Consider the following 24,368-nt stretch of genomic DNA (forward strand, 5'->3'; position numbering starts at 1 on the left):
AGACAGCTGGCCCCGTGGCCGAATGGTTAAAGTTCTGTGCACTCCACCTTGGCAGCCTGGGTTTGCTGGTTTGGATCCCAGGTGCAGACCTACTTCACTCATGAGCCATGCTGTGGAGGCATCCCACAAACGAAAAGTAGAGGAAGATTGGCACAAATGTTAGCTCAGGGCTAATCTTCCTCAAATGAGAAAAAAGGAAGATTGGCAACAGACGTTAGCTCAGAGCAAATCTTCCTCACCCAAAAAAAAAAAAAAAAAAGTGATGTCCAACCAAGAATAGAATCTAGATGAAATGTTAAGAGAAAATTAACATGAGGCAAACAATGAGATCGAACCTTGCAGAGGTGACGTCTCCTTCAGATTTGCTCTTGAGGACTGGTCCATTTCTTCACAATAGGAGACGCACAGTAAACAGTCTTCTGGTATTGCCCCACGATTTCCCTGGATGTCTGTTATGTGTAAGCCTTGTTGGTACTTATTTCATTGAAAAAAAATCTTTAGCCCCACCTGCTTCGTGAAACCTTTTTTTAAAAAAAATTAATCTGACCTTCTCTACACTCAGAGTTAGCACTATATAATTTAGCATCCATTTATTATCAGTGTCTTTCTTTAATTAGATTAGAAACTTGAAAATGAACATTATGTTTTCTCTCTCTTAGAAAATTACAATTATCCCCTAATAAAGGACTCAAATTCGTAAATTATTCACTTGCTCAGGGTGATTAAATAGGATGTTTCTCTTTTTTTTTTTTTTACAGTGGAAAACATTCTAGATTTTTCAAAGTGGCTTTTCTGTATGAACTTGAATTCATTACATCAGGTTTAAACAATGAGATCAATTTATTTAATTACTTCTTTATATAATTTTTATGTTTACAAATTAAACTTTTGCTAACAGTCACTATTATTTAATGAAAGTTAGTGATTTAATTTAGGAGCTTTATTTAAATACTAAGAAACATGTGCTGTAATTTTTTAAAAACTGTAAGTATGGTTTCTGGGAACAGTAATTTTTTTTTTTTTTTTTGAGGGAGATTAGTCCTGAGCTAACTACTGCCAATCCTCCTCTTTTTGCTGAGGAAGACTGGCCCTGAGCTAACATCCGTGCCCATCTTCCTCTACTTTATATGTGGGACACCTACCACAGCATGGCTTGCCAAGTGGTGCCATGTCCACACCCGGGATCTGAACCAGCGAACCCTGTACCACCAAAGTGGAACATGGGCATTTAACCGCTGTGCCACCGGGTCGGCTCTGGAAACAGTAATTTATGTATCAGTTAGAGGTAATATGATAAGAGGTAATAAGATGATGGGATTGGCATTTCAACTTTTAGAAAAGCCTGATTTTGTAATACTTTATATCTTCTAAATATATATTTTTAAGGATTTTAATAATACTTTCCTCTCTAGATTTTTGCTTCAATGTCTCGAAGACCTTGATGCCAATCTGCGAAAATTAAACTCTCGTCTGTTTGTGATTCGTGGACAGCCAGCAGATGTGTTTCCCAGGCTTTTCAAGGTAATTTGAAAAATATTTGCATAAAATAATCTTTTGTCAGAGAAGACACATATTTGGTAAATAAAGCATTTTGGGTAAGTGTGGGGAGTATAAGTATTTGCAAATAAAAATTTTGTTGTTTTTTCTTTATTTAATAAAAAAGTTATATGTGGCAAAATCAGTGAAAAAAATGGTTTACAGTGAAAAGTTAAATCTTTCTTCTATCTTAAACTGCCGGAGGCAACAACTACACTCAGTTTCTTGTGTGTTTATTAGAAATATTCTTTGCATAAATAAGAATGTATATGTGTATGTGTTTATATGTAGATAGATAGATTTATATGTGTGTTTATGTGTATGTTACCATCCCGCTTTTTTAGAGCCAAGATGGGAACACATTGTTCTATGCCATGCTTTATTTAAATGGCTTTGTATTATTCCAGTTTGTAGATATGCTACTAATTTCTCATTTGGCTTTCTACTGAACATTTAGTTATTTTTCCAAAGGCCTTTTGCTAATACAAATAATGCTGTCAGTGAACATCCTCGTCCAGATATACATATCTTTGCTGACATGTGCCACTTCGTTTGTGGGATAATTCTTAGAAGAGGATTTTCTGGATCAAAGGGCTGTAATGATCAACATGGGACCAATTATACAAAATTGTAGGGTTTTCTTTTTAACTTGGTAGAATCTTAAAAATCTCCTAGTCTTATTTCCCCCTTGTTTTCCAAATGAAAAAATTAGTCCTAGAGAGATTAAATGAGTTGACCAAGGTCATACAACTAGCTCATGGAAGTGCTCAGAGCAGAAGCTGAGTTTCTTGGCTGAGCTTTTTGTATTCATCCCTTCCTCTTTACTACCATTAGAATTACTAATATATAGCTGCTTTTTCTTGCAACTGTTTGATTCATCAAATTTTTGTAATAGCAATGTTTCTATATCTAATGCAGTAGAGAACAGTTCCTTTCCCTGAATGAGAATGTCCCCAATGTCGGGAATCAAAAACTACCGAGCCTCTTTTCATTGGTATGAAAGAAACCTTTTTAATATTTAGGGTTTGGCTAATGCAACAGTTTGGCTAGTGAAAATTTATTAAAGTTTATTCACTACTGTAGCTACTAAGAGTCAGAATTTAACCTAGATACATGGAACAGTCCTGAGTAGAAAGCATATCAGAAACAATGGTAACAGTTTATCAGCAGCTCATGAGTATGAGAGTATGTGTGGATAATTGTCAGCTCTATCTCTAAGTCCATGTGGTCTAAGTAAAATGAATCCTAAGAGGATTTTTGTTGCTTTAAAATAACAAACCTTTATCTACTTGTTTTTAAAACGCTTGTTATAAGCCAACAAGTCTTTTGTGTTCTTTGTTTTGAGCTTTCTTCTGCCTAGAATAGCATATTAATGGATCAAACTATCTTCTGCATTTAGATGATGTCCTGTTTTGTCAGTTTGGCAAAGAGGCAGTGGTTTTCGTATGAGCCATAAAACACAGATATATGAACGCACATAGAGTGCTTATTTCTTCTGATTTTTCCTCGGGCTACATACAGTAGTCTGTATAAAATGTCATTTATGAAAACTTCCATTCAGATTTATTTACAGTATCGGTTTAAAACATTCTCATTATATCCAAGAAACAGAGACGTGCGGCTAAAGTCTTTATAGATGGACACATTGAAGCATAATAAAATGTTTTGTTCGAAATCACAGAATAAATAAAGAAGAACATATAAAGCCGTTAACACTTCACATGCATAAAAATTTATATTCTTTTTGAGATATTTTGGGTTCTTGCTTAATTATTTTATGACACATGCTCGTTTGAATAAGAGAACTCATTCAGCAGATATTGATTGAGTGCCTCCTACGTCCAAGGCAGTGTTCGAGGTGATGGGGATATAGTAGTGAACCAAACAGAAAAGTTTCCTACCTTCTTGGAACTTACACTGTAATGGAGAAAGACAGATAGTAAACAAACAAGTGAATGTGCAATGTCAGGTGGTGATAGGTGCTAAAGTGAAGGGTGGGATAGTAAGCGTCAAAGTGAGGGAAGAGTAGTTACTTTACATGGGATCGTGGAAAGCCTCATTGATAAGGTGACATTTGAGTAAATGTGAATGGAGTGAGCCACACAGATGTCTGGGGTCTGATATATTGAATCCACAATATTTTGCAGCTCGTTCCATCAAAAGTTGGAGTTTATGTTTCCACTCCCTTAAATCTGGATTGACCTCATAACTTGTCTTGACCGAGTGTCAAAGGGGACATTGAGTTCCAAATCCTAGGCCTCAAATAACCTTGCACCTTCTACCTTTGCTCTCTTGGAATGCTCCTTGTACCATGTAAGGAAACCTGGGCTAGAATGTCAAATTACGGGAAACCACATGTAGAGAGAGAGGGCCAACCAGCAGCCAGCACAAGATCTCAGATGTGTGAGAGAGAGCATCTCTGGTCCTCCAGACCAGGCTGTGTGAGCCCAGGTGAAACCAACAGAAGACCCAACCACCTAGTTAATTAATAATTTGTTTTAAGAGAATTAATAAATTGTTTTAAGCTGCTAAGAATTAATGAATTGTTTTAAGCTTCTAAGATAACTGCAACATGCAGAAAGAGTGTCACAGGCAGAGGGAACAGCAGTTACAAAGGCCCTGATGTGGAAGTGTGCTGTGACTTGTTTAGGAACAGCAAGAGGGCCAGTGTGACGAGAGCACAGTGAGTGAAAAGAAGAGAGAGAGTCAGAGATGTTGCAGGGAGCCAGGTTATGGGACTTTATAAGCCATGTTAAGGACTTTGGCTTTTACTCTGAGTAAAATGGGATGCCATGGGAGATTTCTGAGTAGAGAAGTGACATAATTTCACTTATATTTTCAAAGAATCACTCTGGCTGTTTGTAGAGAATAGACGTGGGAGTGTGGAAGTGTTGTAAAGGCAGAAGCAAAAAGACCAGTTAGGAGGCCCTGGCAGTTATTCAGGAACAAAATGGTGGGGACTAGGACTACAATAGCAGTAGAGGTGTTGGGAAGTGGAGGATTTTGGATATGTTTTTAAAATAGAGTCCATAGCGTTTGTTTATATGTGGTATATGAAAGTCAAGGATGACTCCTAGGTTTTTAGCTGGGTAAATGGCATGAAATAAAGACTATGGGAGGAACAAGTTTAGGGAAAAGTCAGGATTTCACTTGTAAACGTTTTGAGTTTGATATGCCTTTTAGGCATCTAAATATACTTGTTGAGTAGTCATTCTAGTCCAGTGCTCAGGGGAGAAGTCTGGACTAAATTTAAGAACCTTCAATATATAAATAGTATTTTAAACCCTGAGACTAGATTTATGGAATAAAGGAAGGGGTAGTGGATGGATGAATGGAAATTTTTAGAGCTTCACCTTCTTTATATTTGGGTTATTGTGTGAGATAACGTTTTTTATTGTAATTATACTACTTTAAATGCTATCTCCCAAGAATTTCGTCGTTTGTAATTTTTAGTTTTTCTATCAAATTTTACATTTCTTATTTTCACAGTATTAATCATGACTTTATAAACTTTACATTCATTTAGTTGTTCATATTATGCCTTCTGAATGGTTAACAAGTAATTGTGATACTCAGAAATGGATACAAATCTCAGTGCTTAAAATTTCAAAATTAATATTCACTTATTCACATGAAAATATTTTAGTACTACATGCAATCTTGTTGTTATATTCAAGTATTTGAATTCAAAGATAACCACATGTTGCTTAAAATAAAGCCCTCACTAAAGAATAGATGGGCACTTCCACGTCTGATTAAGATGTAGAAAGTTACCGTAGACATCACTTCCATCTTAACAATGAGAGAAGAACGTGAATCTACCACAAAATCATAGGGCTTTTTAACATATCAGAGAGTTGAAGACACAAAGAACCCTAAATAAACTAAATCCCAGAAAGGGTTGCATCTTTCATAGGAAAGAAGAGACCTGTGGCTACTTCCCTGGAGGCACAGCAGGAAGAGAAGGGAACCCACTATAATTGAGAATGAAGTGAAACTAGAAGAAATTTTACCAAGCTTTTCATGGTCGTATGTGGGCTGACTTGGCAGATTAGAATCCCCAAGAAGCCCTAAGCACAGAGCAAGTTTACACTCACTCTCCAGTTCTTTCCTACAGTGCCCTTATGGAGTACCAGTGGCAGTGTGTGAAAGGCTGGGGAAAGGCAGAAGAGCTGAGAGAGATCCTGCATTGAAGTGCACTGGGTATTCAGTTAGTGAAAAGTAGCACTCTCCCGAAGCTGGGGTCAGGACAGCAGGGTAGAAAGATGTCTCCAGAGGTGCAGAAAATTAGGGGACAGGGCTGGAAAACAAAGAGAACTCTCCCAGAAACCATAAAGCTGATGGGTGGACAGGAAAACAGAGAGATATGTCCTGCAGTTTGTAAGGCTAGTGAGTAGACCTGTAAAGCAGAGAGAGACATCTGGAGTCTTGTCAGTGCTCAAGTCTTAAGCCCTGTTGAAGAAAAATCTAGATCCTGCCCTCAAAAACTTTGAAGCCAGTGTTGAATGGAAGTTAAAGCAGCAACAAAGCCTAGACCCAGCTCAATTATAGACTACATTAATTCAACTTGTAACAGTCAGAGCAAAGACTGTGCACTTTTCTAGAGAGAAATATTATTTCATCTCTATTCTTTTATACCATTGCGTGGCATACAGTACAAAATTATGAGACACATGAAGAAGCAAGAAAATGTGACTTGCAATCAAGTAAAAAAAAACCCCAAACAGTCAATTGAAACAGACTCAGAGTTGATGCAGATGCCGGGGTTAGAATAAAGGACTTTAAAATAATTATGCTGTAGATATTAAAGGGTCTAGTTGAAAAGTAAAAAGTATATGTGGATAGGTGGCAATTTCAGTGCAAAAATGGAAACTATTAAAAAGAACCAAATGGAAATTCTAGAACTGAAACATGCAATATTAGAAATGAAGAATTTATTTGATGAGGTTATCCAGACTGGACAGAGCAGAACAAAGGATCAGTGAACTTGAAGACAATCAATAAAAGTTATCCCAACTGAAGCATGAAGAGAAGGAAGATTTTTTTTTTTTTAAGGGAACAGAGTGTCTGAAACTTTTAGAACAAGAGTAAAAGAGGAGAGAGATTGGGACAGAAAAAAAATATTTGAAGAGATAATGATTGAGAATTTTCCAAAATTCATGAAAGACAGCAACTCATAGTACCAAGAAGCTCAACAAACCCCAAAGAGCATAAATACAAGGAAAACCACATCTTGCCGTATCATAGACAATTCACTGAAAACCAAAGATAGAAAATTTTATAAGCAGCCAGAGGAGAAAAGACATAAGAATGGTGAGTGGTTTCTTATCAGAAACAATAAAGTCTAGAAAACAATGGAATGACATTTTTAAAGAACTACAAACAACCATGTTAAATTAGCAAAAATTTTCATTAATACAAAAAAGGTAAAATGAAGGCATTTTTAGGTAGACAAAAGCAGAGATAACTCATTTATAGCAGATCTATACTACAAGAAATACTAATGGAAGCTCTGTTGAGTGAAAGAAATTATTCTAGACAAATGACGGTCTGCAGGAAAGAAGGAAGAACACTAAATATATGGGCAAATATAAAAGACCATCTTTTTCATTATTTTCAGTTATGTGTATGTATCCTATTTTCTTTAAAGGGCTATTGACAAGTTAAAACCAACTAATAGCAATTATTTGTAGGGGATAATGCCAGTATTATGGGGCTTGTAACATCTATAGAAATAAAATCAACAAGATCATACCAGGTGGGAAGAAGGTGAATCGTATATGTAGGTTCTTACATTATTCAATAGTAATATATGATTTGAAGGTACTGTGATAAGAATGCATATAGTGATCTAAAATAACACAAAGAGCTACTTCTAAAAAGTTAATAGAACAGTTTAAAGTGGAATACGAAAAATATTTGGCTCATTCAAATGAAGGAAGATGGGGGCAAAGAGAGGAGCAAAAGAAGAGATAGGCAAAAAGACAACTTACGAAGATGGTACATTTAAACACAACTGTATCAATAATTTCATTAAATGTAAATGATGTACTTTAAACTCTCCATTTAAAAGACACAGTTTGTCAGACTGAATAAAAAATAAGCAAGAACCAACTATATGCTAACCAGAGGAGACACTCTAAAAATATAAAGAAACAGGTAGGTTGAAGTTAAAAAAACTGAAAAAATGTACTTTGCAAACAGTAAGCATAAGAAAATAGAATTCAAGACAAAATTACCAGAGATAAAGAGTAAAGTCTCACATCAAGAGGATATAAGCATCGTAAATGTATATGTACCTACTAACAGCATAAAAATACATGAATCTCAAACTGATAAAACTAAAGGGAGACATAGATAAAGTCACAGTCATAGTCGGTGATTTTTACACTTCTCAGTTATTGTTAGGATATACAAAAATTAGTAAAGATACAGATGAGGTGAATAACACTGTCAAGCAATTTGATGTAACATATCTGTGGAACACTACACCCAAGAACTACAGAAGACATGTTCTTTTCTAGTGCATATGAAACATTCACAAAGATAGACCATATGCTCAGCCACAAAACAGGTATCAATAGATTTAGGACTGAAATCTTACAGAATATATTCTCTGAGTTCAACGGAATTAAATAAAAAGTGAATACCAAAAGAATAGCAAATATTTATAACCAAATGATAGTAGAAACCCAATATATCAAATTTATGGGATTCAGCCACAGCAGTGCTTAGAGGAAAATTAATAGCTTTCAATAGTCTATTAGAAAAGAAGAAATCAAAGAACTAGGCTTCACCTTAAAAAATAGAAAAAGAAGAAAAAAATTAAACCAGTAGTAGGTAAAAGGGAAATAATAAAGAGACGAATAGAAATCAATGAAACAGAAAGCAAGTAAACAATAGAGAAAATAAATGTGCAATAATCAATTTCTCGTCTCACTTCCAAATCCACCCTTCTTTCCCCTGCCTTATGATACTGAAGCTGGACACTGTCAACATTTCTCTTTTGTCAGCTGGCTTGATATTAGGCTTTGTCAGTAGACATTGCTGGTGGTTCTCTGCAAGGTCATAGCAAGAGAGAAAGGACTTTCCTTCTTGATATCCTTGTGCTTTTTGTCTGGCACGTCAGCCAGCAGATGAGCAGGTGGAAGGCCCAATAGAACTCACCTCAGCAGCCCTCCTGGACCAGCCCCAGCCTACACGTATCCTCTGACAAGTTTCCCTGCCACCTGATAGGCCACTTCCCCAGACCAGCTACAACTCACCCAGGCCCTGTGGTAAATTTCTCTGCCGCCCAGTGGACTACTTGTACAGATCAGCTCCAGTTAGCCCACACCCTGCAGGCAGTTTCTCAGCCACCCAGTGGGCTGTTCTTATGAACCAGGTCTGCCCTTGCCCTCTGGGAAGTGTCTTCCCTGCAGGGAGGGTTACGTGTTCCTGTGGTCCTATACCCCATACAATGAGGTGTCTCTCTCAGCAGGAAGAAGGAAGGGAACTCTTTTAAGTTCTGAATTTGTTACTTACTTGTTTTCCCTCTGTTTAGAGGTGATAGCTTCTTTCTGCAATTGCTACTTTTGGACACTTTAGAGCAGTACTGTCTAACAGAAGCCATAGATGTAATTTAAAATTTTCTAATAGCCACATTTTAAAAAAGTAAAAAGAAACAGGTGAAGTTAATTTTAGTAATATATTTTATTTAACCCAGTATATCTAAAATATTGTCCTTTCAGTATAAAATCATTATAAAAGTAAGATATTTTAACCTTTTTTTCATGTAAAGTCTTTGCAATTCAGTCTATATTTTATATTTAACAGCACATCTCCATTCCAGCTCGCCACATTTCACGTGCTCAGAAGCCATTTCTGTGGCTAATGGCTATCTACCACATTGGGCAGTGTAGTTTAACTCCTCTGTGACTCCTTGTTATTGTTGACCACCTTTTACTTGATAACAATTCTTTATGTTAAATTTTCCTTGTTAAAGTTGCTGATGTGGTTTCTGTCTTCTGACTGAACCCTGATTGATTCAGTCAACAAAGCCAAAAGCTAGTTCTTTGAAAAGATTAACAAAATTGATAAACTGCTAGCAATACTGATCAGGGCAAAAAAGGGAGAAAACACAAATTACCTTTATCAGGAATAAAAAAGAGGACATCACTAGAGATTCTCTAAATTTTAAAAGCATAATAAGGGATATTGTAAATATAATGCCAATAAATTCTACGACTAAGATGAAATGAAAAAATTTCTTGAAAAGTACAAATTACTAAAATTCTCAGAAGAAGAAAAACCTGAATCACCCTATGTCTCTTAGAGAAATGGAATTTGTAATCAAAAACCTTCCCATAAATAAAACTTCAGGCCTAAAATGTCTATACTTGTGAATTCTATCACATGTTTAAGAAAGAAATAATAACAGTCTTATAACACTCTTTCAGAAAGCAAAGGAGAATGTTGGGAATACTTCCCAACTTGTTTTATGAGGCCAGCATAACTCTGACACCAAAACCTGATGATGAAATTTTAAGGAAAAAAAAATATAGTCAGTATCCCCCATAAACATAGACTCAGATATCCTTAACAATATAATAACAAATTGAATTTAGCAATATTTTAAAATAATACTACATCATAATCAGTGGGGTTTTCCCAGGAATAAAAAGTTGATTCAACATTATAAAAACCAATTAACATAAATAGAATAAAGGAAAAGATATTATAATTATCTCAATAGATGAAAAAGCATTTGAAGGAATTCAACACCCATTTATGATTTAAAAAAAAACTTTAAGCAAACTAGGCATAGGAAGTTGCTAAATATCAGTTTGATGAAGGTTGTCTATAAAAAAGCATAGCTAACATGATACTTAATAGCGAAATTGCTTAATTCAAGGCTTACCTGCCCTTAAATCTAATATATTTTCTCCAATTCAACTTCATTAGTAATGTGGTCTGTATTTTGATTTTTAGCTCCATGACTTATCTTCCCTTCCTTTTCAAAAAGAGAAAAGGGGAGGAAGTGTTATTGACTTGCGTCAAACTCTAACATTTACTTTCGAAAAACTGAAAAATTATTTGTCAAAAAAATCATAAAACTAAATTATAAACTATTTAGAAAAAAATGGTAACATATATGACAGAGAAAGGGTTGCTATCATTAAAATATAAGGAACTCTTACAAAACCCTAAGAGAAAAATTAACTGTAATAGAAAACGAACCAAACATGAGGTGCAACTCACAAAAAAGAAATATGCAAATGGCTAGTAATAATAGCTGAGATTCATTGAGAGCTTACTGTGCACCATGTCCTAAACAATCTTTCAGCAACCCAGTAACATAATATTATTTTTTTCATTTTACTGTAGCAAACACTTACCTAGTGTTTATTATGTGCTAGGTACTCTAAGCACTTTACTTACATTTTACCCATTTTATAGGTTAGAAAACACGGATGGTGAGTTTGGCAATTTGCACAAATGGTTGAGGCCAGTCTTTGCACTTAAGATAGCTAACTTCAGGTGCTGTGTTTTTTATAACTACTACTCTATACTGCCTCACTATAAAACAAAGAAATATAATGCTTTCCTATTTTCATTTTCATTTTAAGTTTCAAAAGCAGTACATGATAGTACTAAGAATTCTGAACAATGCAACAGTGTGTAAAATAAAAAATAATCTTATTTACTCTGCTCTTGAAAGGTAACAGCTATTGACAGTTTTGTATGCATTCTTCAGGGCTTTCAAGAAAGGAAAAATTTTTAAATGAGATACTATTTTTCTGTGTATACTGTGTGTATTACTGGTTTTTATTTTCATTTATTTTTTAATTTTTAATTTTTTTTTCTTTTGGTGAGGAAGATTGGCCCTGAGCTAACACCTACTGCCAATCTTCCTCTTTTGTTTTTTCTCCCCAAGGCCCCAGTGCATAGTTGTGTATCCTACTTGTAAGTCCTTCTAGTTCTTCTATGTGGGATGCCACCACAGCATGGCTTGATGGGTGGTGTGTACGTCTGTGCCCAGGATCCGAACTGGTGAACCCCATGCCACCAAAGTGGAGTGTGCAAACTTAACCACTATGCCGCCAGCCAGACCCTCATATTAGTGGTTTTTAAAACAGTATATTTGGTGGAAAATTTGACAGGGTCTGTCAAAATTTTAAATGTGCTTATGTTATCCATTAATTGTTTTTCAAGGAATTATTTCTAGGAAAAAATAGGACAATTGCCCCAAAAGGTTTAAGATGTATGCATAAAGATAAAGATGTACACTGCAAGGTTTATAATAGCAATTTTTTTTTAAAAAAAAAACCATCATTGGGAACAGCCCTTGTCTGATCTGTAGGAGTTTGGAGAATGACAGTGTGTTACCATATAGTCAGTTAAATAACGGTAGAATTACAGATAGATAAATCACCTGTCGATTTTAGAATTTGAAGCAACTTTACTACTCGCCTAGGAACTCGCTTAATTCCCTTAAGTCACAGTCTCCTCGTTGAAAATCACTATAAGGAGATGTACAGAGCTTGTTCATATCGCACCTGACACTCAATAGACAGCTGCTACTATTATTACTATCTTCCTATTTTCTACAGTTCACATCTTTTGGCAATCACAAATAAAGCATAAAACAGAGTACCTCAGCAAAGCAGCTTATACCGTATTAGCCATCAAAGGTTTGTAAAAGACCAACTCTTGGAATGAGCAGACGTAAGTTTAGGTATTCTAGCTCTTTGTGAATTTGGGCAAGTCTCTAAATTTTTTAAATAACCTAATCTGAAAAATCGAGATACCAACAAAAGTGCCAAACTCTGCGGGTTGTTTTGAGAAGCAAATGAGATAATGTAAGTGTAACTTACTTGAAAAAGTGAAGTGCTATGCAGACACGTTTAGTAGAGGACACTGGTTTTAAGCGTATTGGTAGATTGTCTAATGCCTAGCACAATGCCTGAAATGTAGTGAGTATACATTTCTTATTTACATATTTTTGAAGTTATAAATTGTGCATGTTCTTCCTGCATATTCAAGGTTTGATTTATGTATAATCATTTGATATGTAGATTTCAAGCTTTTCACTTTTTTCCAGACTGTGGTGTTATAATAGAAAAAGTAATTATTAAAATTTGTGTACGTTTTCCCCCATTTCTCTTATTTTAGGAATGGAACATTACTAAACTTTCAATTGAGTATGATTCTGAGCCCTTTGGAAAGGAACGAGATGCGGCTATTAAGAAACTGGCTACTGAAGCTGGAGTAGAAGTCATTGTACGAATTTCACATACATTATATGACCTAGACAAGTAAGTTTTTTCCTTCTGTTTTTTATTATGGTAAAATACACACAACATGATATTCATCACCTTAACCATTTTTAAGTGTACATTTCAGTGGTGTTAAGTACATAGACAAGTAGGTTTTAGCCTGTGGGAGTTAAGTTTGTAAAATGGAAATAGCAATATATACATCATAGATTATGTATAGAGAATTAAATGAATATATATCATACCCTTAGCATTTTATTTAACTGTTGTGATTTTTATTTACTCAGTGACAGATACCAAAATTACATAGTGCAAAAGATAAAAATACTCAGAATTTCAGTTTCAAAACTATTAAGAGTATCACAAAATTTCCCTTGATTATTCTAAGTCAGCCTACTGTAGTCTTGCCTTTCTGGGCTCTTAGCAATATTAATTTATAATTTATATGATACATAGCCATAAACCTCTTTGATACATTTTATATGATTGTCTTAAGTTATTTTATTTCATGTGTGTATATCTTGTCTATCTGGATTTTAAGTCCAGATGCAAATTGTATATAATATTACTTTGCATAGCTGTAGTCCTCTGAACAATAGCGTAATATTTTATTTCTCAAAGTGTATTTCTTGAAATATCAGTCCTTGGTGATGCTTTGTCTAGCAAAGATCCTGTGGTCAAACTTAATTTTAGTAAGTATTGTACGATGTGAGTCTTAAAGGTTCATAAGATTCATTAATTTATTAACTTTTGGTGTGTGGTTGTCCTTACAAGTGCTGAAATCTTATAATTTATGTACCTTTTAAATTATTTTATCTTTTTAGTTCTTTACAGATTTTATCCAGTTAATAAAGCTAATTCTGTAAATAACATGACAAACTAATTAATTTTATTCCACTTTTCCAACTGTGTCAAAAAATCATAGTTTGATTCAGGCAAGGGTCGTTCTTGGTATTAAGCCAGAAGTCATATATCCTTTGATGATAAACTTTCCTTCTGGTTTACCGGTTTTCTTAACTTTGGGGAGCTGATAGCAAGGACGAGGCAAAACAGGATAAGACCAGTTGCTTCTAAGTGGGAGACTCTGTTACGCATAAAATTGGATTATTTATTGGGTAAAATGTGAGTATTTACCATATATTTATCATAAAAAATGTAACATATAGAAAACATTTCTTCTAAGGTTTTTATTTTGCCTCTGTCTGTAATTAGCAGTGTCCTCAGTAGTATCATTGCAGTATGGTTACAATTGACAAATTTCATTATGACTCTATGTGTAAACTCCACGTATTATACCAAAGCAAAATTACTAAAAGCAGAGAGGATAGCTTTCATGGTGTTTACTTTCTGCACATACAGTTGATACATAATTATACGTGGTATAATGAAAAATGTACTGTATTTGGATTAAGGAAACCTTGATTTGCTATTCATCAATGTTATGTGACCTTGACTAGTTAAGTTAACTCTCTTGGTAGGCTTCAGTTTTTGGTCTATAAAATGATGGAGTTGGATTTTGCCAGTAATTCTTTATTAAGGCTAAATGCTAAGCGAATAGCCTTAATCAAAAAGAATAATTGGTTATTCTCAAATAGTGCCTAATTCAAAATACCATTGGCAAGCCTGATCTTTTTTTTTTTGGTATGACTTGATTGAGGCAATCAGTGATCAGAAGTAAATATAAAATATATATGATGACATTTTTAACAAAGTCATGAGCACAATAGAAAATAGTGAGTGATTTATCACTGTAGTAATATAGAATCCTAATTAATGAGACTTGCTGATTACTCCTTGATGTAATATTGGCCTGGTTTACTTTTTATCGATGATTAAGAGATTCTTTGAGCTGAGTTGTAACATGTTTTTACATTTCCATGTATATTATTTTTTTATTATTGCCTTTAGGCTAATTTGGCCACTTGTTTTCTTCCCTCATAGGTACTTTGTACCCTTTGTCTTAAAGGTTTTGGTATTTGCATACTGTATTTTTTGACATCTAGCAGATGTCTAGAAAATTAAGAGAATAATTTTTAGATTCATTAACCATTTTAAGTTTCCCGGTCATATAAGAAGCTAATATTCTCCTACAAGTCTTAAATGATTAATTTTGTTTTCTGATTTTAAGCCTTTTCAGAGCTTATCAATCAAAATATAGTGTCATTTTTTTATGCTAACTGCACTTTACTAACTTTTGTAATAGGATCATAGAACTCAATGGTGGACAGCCACCTCTTACTTATAAAAGATTCCAGACTCTCATCAGCAAAATGGAACCACTGGAGATACCAGTAGAGACAATTACTTCCGAAGTGATAGAGAAGTGTACAACTCCTCTGTCTGATGACCATGATGAGAAATATGGAGTCCCTTCACTGGAAGAACTAGGTGGGTGTAAATGGTAATAACTGTGGAGCTGACGCATTAATAAATCATTCAGAAAATCTTACTTCTATTTTGACATGTAAGGTCTTTTGTGTTAAGAGGGAAAGAAAGAAAGAAGAAAAAAAGAAAAGAAACTCAAACTAAGAAGTGAAATATCTTTGTATTTATATGTTCTATAACTATGTGATCTATCTGTTACCACCTTGAGATGTACATCCTGAACAACAGAGACCACATCCTCTCTATGTGAGGACCCACCCAGGGCCCTCAATTCATTTCTGTGCTACTGTCAATTTTTCTGAAAAGTAATTTTTTTCTCCCAATTATTGTGGTTAAATAGAAATTATTTTAGTTCCAGAAGAGTGATATTTGTCTTTTCTCTCTTTTTTAGGTTTTGATACAGATGGCTTACCCTCTGCAGTGTGGCCGGGTGGAGAGACTGAAGCACTTACACGTTTGGAAAGGCATTTGGAAAGAAAAGTATGACAGTGGAGATCATGCTCATATTTCCAAACTGGCATTTTAAAAATGATTTCACTCTTTGTTAAAAACAAAAAATAGACAGTTGAAATAAAGGATTGAGAGAAATAGTTAAAATAGCACAAAAAAACCTAATTATTTGAAAATTAACAACTCTCTCTTCATTTAAATACCGTCTCCCCTCCTCTTCTGATTGTTTCCCGTTTAGTTACTACCAATACTACTTCTTCTATGCTTTCTGTCTGAGCTGGTATCTGATGACCATAACTTTGAAACCAGGATAGAGTTCTTCTGTTTCACCTTGACCTCAGTGTCAGAGAGACAGGTTGAAGGTGCTCTCAGCCTTGTGTTAGGAGTTTAAAGGTAATTTCTTTCGCATGAGTATGTGCTGCATGAGGATGGCTGAAACAAAAGAATACTCACTTTTATCCTTTCTTATTTTTTATTAAAACATGTCATTTGTGGTTGGGATAATAAGATTTTATTCCCCAAGAACTATGTGACTTTTTTGAAAAGTCTGTTTTAAACACTTTTAAAATGGAAAAGGGAATTAGTTAGAGGAATCTCTTTGTGTGTTTTCAGGCTTGGGTGGCAAACTTCGAAAGGCCTCGAATGAATGCGAATTCCCTGCTTGCCAGCCCTGCCGGACTCAGCCCGTATCTCCGCTTTGGGTGTTTGTCATGTCGACTGTTCTACTTCAGACTAACAGACCTCTACAGAAAGGTATTGTCTGGAACTGGAGCTTATTTTGCAGAATACTTTTGTACAAATTGCTGAGAATACCTCTTTGCTTTTTAATCTTAGGTAAAGAAGAACAGTTCCCCTCCCCTTTCCCTCTATGGGCAACTGTTATGGCGTGAATTTTTCTACACGGCAGCAACAAACAATCCACGCTTTGATAAAATGGAAGGAAACCCCATCTGCGTTCAGATTCCTTGGGATAAGAATCCTGAGGCATTAGCGAAATGGGCGGAAGGCCGGACAGGCTTTCCGTGGATTGACGCCATCATGACACAGCTTCGGCAGGAGGGCTGGATTCACCATCTAGCCAGACATGCAGTTGCTTGCTTCCTGACACGGGGTGACCTGTGGATTAGTTGGGAGGAAGGAATGAAGGTAAGTATTCTTCTAACTCATGGAGCATATTCTGAAGGACTCTATACCTATTAAAACAATTTCTAGAAGTTGTCTATTATGTAGATTCATTTATAGTCTAGTTTTTCAGCTGGTAAAGCATTTAATTCCCATGGTACAGGCACACTTTCGGAGAGCAGAATTGTATATCAGACAGGAGAAATGATGGAAACTGGTTCGATTAACCTAAAGTCATTTCGGTGGCTAAACCAGCCTAACCATCAAGAGAACTGTAAGATTTAATACTCTGGACTTATTGGATCAATATATTTATAGTGATCATTTCTGTTCCAAAAAGGATTCACCCAAGAGTTCTTAGAAATAGTGAATTTGTATTATACAATTTAAAATATAAATTATTTCCCCTCACTTGAACATCGCAGCTTTTGAGGAATACTGTTTTGTAAAGTGAAGCATGCTACATCTCGTGACATCATCTTATGGTTATATATAACGGAACTTTAAATATATGTGTTTTATCTTTCTGTCTAGATCATAATTTCTTCTATGCAAGGACCATTTCTGATCCTGTGTTTTTTTGGATCTCCTTTATTTTCTAGTACAGGCTTATACGTGAAGTAGATGTATAGCACACACTTAATGAATTTATAAAAAAATAATTTATTTTAGGGCCAGCCCTGGTGGCCTAGTGGTTAAGTTCAGTGTGTTCCACTTTAGCAGCCTGGGTTTGGTACCCAGGTATGGACCTACACCACTCATCTGTCAGTGGCTGTGCTGTGGTGGTGGTTCACATACAAAAAATAAAAAGAGAGAAAGATTGGTAGTGATGTTATCTCAGGGTGAATCTTCCTCAGCAAAAAATAAATAAATAAAAATAAATAATTTTTTAAAATTCTATTTCCCTTATGGATCAAGGAATTCAAAACTTAAACTCTATACTGCTAGTGCATTTTTAAAGGTCATTTGTATTTGGGTGCTCCCGCTATGTAGGCCAGTGTACCAAGCTTCTAAGTTTTTGTTGGTGATTTATGTTTTGGTAGCAGTTTTGCTTTGTTGAAAGTGTTTACTGTTTTTTTCTTCCATTTTTTTAATCTCCTCCTATCCCATCTGATTTTTTTAAGTCAGTGACTTGAGTAATTTTTTTACCCACCCCGCCGATAAAACTGCAAAGATTAGAAAGGTAAATTCCCTTCAGAAATCCACTTATATTGCTGATATGTTTCTTTCCCTGCAATAACTCATTGCAGAACAAAACATGAGCAAGAAAGCTCACTTTGGAATATTTAATTTTACAGTTCTGTGCTAGATTTTCTTTGCCTTGACTTTGGATCTCACAGAGACCTGGAAAATGCTTGCTTTGAGAATTGTGTGTGTGCAAACTAATTGGTTGCTGTTACTTCTGAAGGTATTTGAAGAATTATTGCTTGATGCGGATTGGAGCATAAATGCTGGAAGTTGGATGTGGCTGTCTTGTAGTTCCTTTTTCCAACAGTTTTTTCACTGCTATTGCCCTGTTGGTTTTGGTAGGAGAACAGATCCAAATGGAGACTATATCAGGTAAATCAAGGGTGATTATTATTCAGTTTGGAATAGCTAATCCAGGAAGAGCTTTTCATGTTTAAGCAACGCTTAAAGTATTCCCCACTCACAATGGGCAGCACAGATGAGGAGAAGGGTAAAGAAATCATTTAAATGCTATTGATTTGATTTTGGTCATTCATAGCTAATAAATAATTTGTTATAATTTGCTTATAGTTCATTTTATTAATAATTTTTATTCCTTCTCCCAAAAAGGCGTTATTTGCCTGTCCTAAGAGGCTTTCCTGCAAAATATATCTATGATCCCTGGAATGCACCAGAAGGTATCCAAAAGGTAGCCAAATGTTTGATAGGAGTTAACTATCCTAAACCAATGGTGAACCATGCTGAGGCAAGCCGTTTGAATATCGAGAGGATGAAACAGATCTATCAGCAGCTTTCACGATATAGAGGATTAGGTATGTCAGTAACTGCCTTTGATTTGTTTCTTTGGCAGCTGTTTATGTACCTATCCTTGAATTTGATCTTGATCACAATTTAATAGGAAATTTTTTCCCTTTAGGTCTTCTTGCATCAGTGCCTTCTAATCCTAACGGGAATGGAGGCCTCATGGGGTATTCTCCTGGAGAAAATATCCCAGGTTGTAGCAGCAGTGGAAGTAAGTGAAAAGGAAATTTCTGCATTTAGTAACATGAAGAGATTAATAAGCAAATATATTGTTTATTGAACCTCATCATAATATAATTTTTAAAAATCTATCTTTAAAATTTGTCTTATAGGTTCTTTGTACATGTGCATACACACACACATTCCTTTATTCCATTAGTGACTTTTTCAAGATGGAAAGCATCTTTACATGGTCACGGTAAAGACCTTTTCGTGAAATAAATGAGGAGAGCAATTTTAAGGATAAAATGAAACACAAGTATCATATTTTCAGAGTTCTCATTATTCTTGTTAGGTACATATCAGCTATAAGGTATTTAGTTAAGAAGGTCACTGGCCCTGTGAGCATGGCCAAGACATTTATCATACACATGCACAGGGCCTCTAGTCCTTTTGCACATGAGTTTTTCCTTATAAAATCTGGTCTGTAATGATATGTATATTTAGTTGCCACATATATTCTTAACAACATGTGATATTAATAATGTCAAGAAGTCACTATCTATTGGAAATTTGAATCCTTCTACCAGTTTTCAAAGCCTGTAAGCAAAAATAGTATGAAGCTAATTAACTTGATTAAAAGCAGGGTCGCATTGGAGGAATGCTTAGTTTTTTTAAGTCAAATGTTCAAAGTTGATGTTAAGAATAAAAGCTTTCAAAAACTGAACCTTTCTGAATTCAGAAATATCCTGCATCCTTTTGAGAGCATCCTCCAAGAATTGGCTCAGGGAGAAAAGAACAAAGGCACTCACCTTTTGACTGCCTACTTTGTGCCCAGTACGAGGGGATTTTTGCCACACTCTCACAATAACCTGAGGAGGTAGTAGTGGGATTCTCATTTTATGATTGGGGAAATAAGCCTAAAAAGGTTAGCTAACTTAACCAAGATCCCACAGTTAGTAGGTATTTGAACTAAGATTCAGCTCAAGTCTGACTAGTCCTAAAGTTCATGCTCTTTCCTGTTTCTCTGGGCCTCTCATGCAAATGTGAAGCCATACGTAGTGTTTATAAGATAAAACATTTTATTACTGGAATATGTTTCACCTGGCAGTCAAATATTGTCATTGTGGGCAGTATACTTCAGAAATGTTCTTTCTTGGAGTTTTCTACAGTTTGGAGTAAACTCCTACAATTTTGAAGTATCATTTCAAAATTCTGTCAGATCTTTTGTTCAGTTCACAGCCTGCCTTTTCTGCCCTCTCTCGAGTATGAGGAACAGAGGTTCTCTGAAGCCCTAAGAAAACAGGCAGGTAACAGAGAGGTGGAAAGCAACAGGCTCCAAGTGCCTGGCTTGCGGATAATGATGGTACACTGCTTCTTAGTCTACCCAAATCTGTACCCATTTTTGGAGTTACCAGCGAAACTAGTCATGCTAGCAAGTTAAACTGGAATAATTTTGCTTCACGAATTTATAAACATGGCATTTTATGATATAATAGAATTAATAAATCTTGAAATGACTCTAATCATGTAAATTTTTGCCTGTAATACACTTTGTAGCTAGGTGCTGTGAGGCTTTCAAAAGACATAGAAGCTACATAAGCTTACAGCCTCATTGGGAGGGTAGAAGGGAAACAAAAATGAAAAAAGTGATATTGTAAGATGCTGCTTCCACATGCAATAGGAGAAAAAGGAGAGATCACTGAGAACTGAAGGAACTAGGAAAACATTCTTGGAAGATGGTGGGGTGGGTAGCATCTGGGTAGGCAGATGAAGGAGAGAGTATTGGAGAGTATTGGAGAATGGGAGCGATTGTGGCAAGATCCTTAGGATTTAGACTGCGCTGCTAAACATTTCTCCCCTCGGGTTTCTGCTCCATTTGGAAGGACTTACGTGCTTCTGAAGCATATCCCTTTGCTTTATGCCCTCACCTCATGCTGTCTGTAGGCTTTTATAGTGTCTCACAAGGCATACCAAAGGGCAAGAGTCTTTATGACTTCTCTTAAGTTTTGAGTTGAATGTGGAAAATTCTTAATCTCTGCAACATCAACTGCATTTTGCTCCTCTGGTTTTTATAGAGTTTTTTGTGCCAGGAAAGGAAGAAGTATACATAGATGTATTGAAGGATTTGTGTTCTTATAATACAACAGACCACAATCTGTTTACTATAGTAATGTGTTTTAGTTTATTTATTTTTTCTATTATAAAATACCTGTTCATCAGCATTATTAGTCATTAGAGAAATGCAAATTAAAACCACTATGAGACAGTTCTTCACACCCACTTAGGATGACCAATTATTACTGATTGTCTGGGATTGAGGGGTTTCCTGGGACACAGGACTTTCAGTGCTAACACCTGAAGAGTCCCAGACAAACTGGGACCAGTTGGTTACCCTGTGACACCCTAGAGTGTCTTTATTAAAAAAGACAGACAATGACAAGTGTTGTGGAAGATGTGAAGAGACTAGAACACTCAGACATTGCTGAGAGGTGGAATGTAACATGGTACAGCCACTTTGGAAAACAGTTTGGCAGTTTCTTAAAAAGCCAAACATAAATTTACCATACAACCCAGAAATTCCATTCCTAAGTATCTATCGAAAAGAAATGAAAACATGTCTACACAAAGACTTGTATGTGGATGTATATAATAGTTTTATTCATAGTAGCCAAAATGTGCTATACCCATACAAGGGAGTATTATTCGTAAAAAGGAACAAAATGCTCATACATGCTACATCATGGATAAACCTCAAAAATATGTTAAAGAAGCCAGACACAAAAGACTACATACTGCATGATTCCATTTATATGAACTATCCAGAAAGGACATGACTTTAAAAGAGACCACGTAGGTTAGTGGTTACCTTAGGCTTAGGGGTAAGAATGGGGAAAGAATGCAAATGGGCATGAGAGATCTTTTAGGGATGCTGAAAATGTTTTAAAACTGGATTGTGGTGATAGTTATACAACTCTGTAAATTTACTAAAAATCAATAAATTATACACTTAAAACAGGTGAATTTTATGATATGTAAATTATAACTGAAAACTGCTGAAAACAAAACTATTCATTCTAGAGAATTTAGAAAATTCAGAAAAACAGAAGAACAAAAATCGCCCACAATTCCATCCAATAGAGACAGGTCACTATTAAAATTTTGGTGTATTTCTATGCAATTTTCCCTCCACAGTATCTTCAAGTTAGAATTTCATAAGTGAAAAGTCTTTTTGGTGCCATTAACAGCATAACATAAGGGGAAAGTGATCATATAAACTTTTTGCCCTTATAAAACTTGAGGGTAGGGCCAGCCCGGTAGCATAGTGGTTAAGTTTGCATGCTCCACTTCAGTGGCCCGGGGTTCTCCAATTCGGATGCTGGGCATGGACCTACATACCACTCATCAAGCCATGCTGTGCCCTGTGGCAGCATCCTACACAGAAGAACCGGAAGGTCTTACAACTAGGATATACAACTATGTACTGGGGCTTTGGGGAGAGAAAAAAAAAAAAAAGGAAGATTGGCAACAGATGTTAGCTCAGGGCCAATTTTCCTCACCAAAAAAAAAAAGCATTAAGAAAAAAGTTTAAAAAAAAAAAACTTGAGGGTTTTTTTTTAAGCAAGAAATACTTTTTTTAAAGTTGATTTCACTGTAAGATTCACATCTTTGAAATTTAACTGCTGTAATGACCCTGAAGACATATGAATATGGAGTTTTGTGATTTTTGTGAAGGGGTAAGCTAGTCATAAGCCAATGGATCAGCAAAGCTCCATTCTTTACTCGTCTCTTACACTTTTATTCTCATGAAAATATAATTTAATACATTTTATAGGGAAGTTACAGGCTATAGAGATATAAATGAATTTAGGGACTCAGGAAGATCTTAAGTGCCTGCCTATCATGTAGCTCTCTAAAGAAATAAAATACCACCTTAAGGAAATTCCTAATATATTTACTGAGCTTATTAATTTCCCCCCTCCTCCCCAAAGGTAATCACTCTCCTAATTTCTAATACTATAATTTTGCCTGTTTTTGAACTTCATAGAATCATATAGTTTGTATTAATTCTTTGTCTTGCTGCTTTCATTCAATGTTTTGTTTATAAGATTATTCTCATTTATCTTAGAAGTAGAAGAGGAATAGAGTGGTGGAATTGGGAAAATGAAACTAAGGTGACTAGTTATGACTTGGCCTAAGGGCCACCTCTGTGAATCTTCTGGTAAAGTTGACCTTTCCTCCTTCAGTTTGCCCACTGCATCCTGTGCCGACTCCCGTTCCAGCGCCTTTGTATTTAGTGGTTTTACGTCTCTCTCCTCTTACTTGACTGTAAGCCTTGAAAACCGACTTCATGTCTTCTTGATATTTCTGTCCCCAGTACCTGGTATAGTCGCTAGCATCAGCGAGCACTCACCAAACGTGTAAGATATGAATAAATGCGATAATTGAAAATGTACTTGTTGAAGTTTTGTAAATTGTGGTAAAATATATATAACAAAATTTAGCACTTTAACCATTTTAAATGTGCAATTCAGTAGAATCAAGTACATTCCCGTTGTGTGAAATTGTGAATAGTGTGAACCACTGCGTAATGACAGGGTCACTATTAAGGGAGGCCTGCTGATGGCGAGGCTGAGGAGCCGCGCTCAGTGGCAGGTCCGCCGCAATCCAGAGTCTGACCCGCAGCCTCACAAGTCCAAAAACGGAATGTTTTCAGTATAATTAGAGATGGCCGTTCTGTGAAGGACAGACTAGAAATTTAAAAATCATAGGGATTAAAATATCTACAGAGAACACTAGTTTATTAATTTGTGGTGGAGATACCCCTTTCCAACAATAGAACGCCTCATTCCTGATGAGGGCATTCGCTTTTCTCAATTTTGAGTACGTGAAAAGCTGAATTCTTTATCCAGAGGAACTTGATAAGCATGAAACTACAATAAAAATAAGTAGATTGTCTTGTTCAGCCCACGAGGTGATGTCTCTAGGGGCTAGAATGCTCACATTTTTCCATAATCTGGACAGAGTGATAAAAATGTTTTCTAAAACCTACTTTTCTGGGCCACCACATTCCCCTGTAACATGATTTCTTTTTAGAAGGATTGATATAATTGCTCAGGCTAGGTAATTGCCACATTGGCCTGGTCTGTGTCTCCTCCTTGTTGAACCCTCATCTGGCAGGCCTGCATTCCCTCGTCTCCAAGCACACGTGTTTTCGGTGGGCGCTGAGGGAGGAGTGTAGAATAGATGGACAAGAGGTGAAGAAAAGATGTATACCTCCCTGTTTCACTATGTTTTGCCTTCGTGGTCTAATTGCTGTCATCCGGTAAAGAAACGTTTTTTAAAGATGAAATCTTGCCATTTGCAACAACGTGGACGGACCTTGAGGGTACTTTGCTAAGAAAAATGTCAGACAGAGAAAGAAAAATGCCCTATGATTTCACTTGAATGTGGAAGATAAACAAACAA

At 35.7% G+C, this 24,368-nt stretch overlaps 1 protein-coding gene across 4 annotated transcripts in view; it reads left to right on the forward strand.

The window, feature by feature from the left end:
* CRY1 (cryptochrome circadian regulator 1) overlaps window positions 1–24,368 on the forward strand; it is a 91,807-nt gene that overhangs the window by 65,070 nt on the left and 2,369 nt on the right. For all 4 annotated transcript variants that reach the window (XM_014852347.3, XM_070507011.1, XM_070507010.1 and 1 more), the window contains 9 exons: window positions 1,413–1,521; window positions 12,691–12,833; window positions 14,998–15,182; window positions 15,571–15,659; window positions 16,242–16,382; window positions 16,464–16,775; window positions 18,160–18,311; window positions 18,549–18,751; window positions 18,856–18,951. In XM_014852347.3, the coding sequence (XP_014707833.1) occupies window positions 1,413–1,521; window positions 12,691–12,833; window positions 14,998–15,182; window positions 15,571–15,659; window positions 16,242–16,382; window positions 16,464–16,775; window positions 18,160–18,311; window positions 18,549–18,751; window positions 18,856–18,951 (1,430 nt within the window). The remainder of the gene's footprint in view (window positions 1–1,412; window positions 1,522–12,690; window positions 12,834–14,997; window positions 15,183–15,570; window positions 15,660–16,241; window positions 16,383–16,463; window positions 16,776–18,159; window positions 18,312–18,548; window positions 18,752–18,855; window positions 18,952–24,368) is intronic.

The sequence above is a fragment of the Equus asinus genome, chromosome 4 (genome assembly GCF_041296235.1).
Source record: "Equus asinus isolate D_3611 breed Donkey chromosome 4, EquAss-T2T_v2, whole genome shotgun sequence".
Lineage (NCBI taxonomy): Eukaryota > Metazoa > Chordata > Mammalia > Perissodactyla > Equidae > Equus > Equus asinus.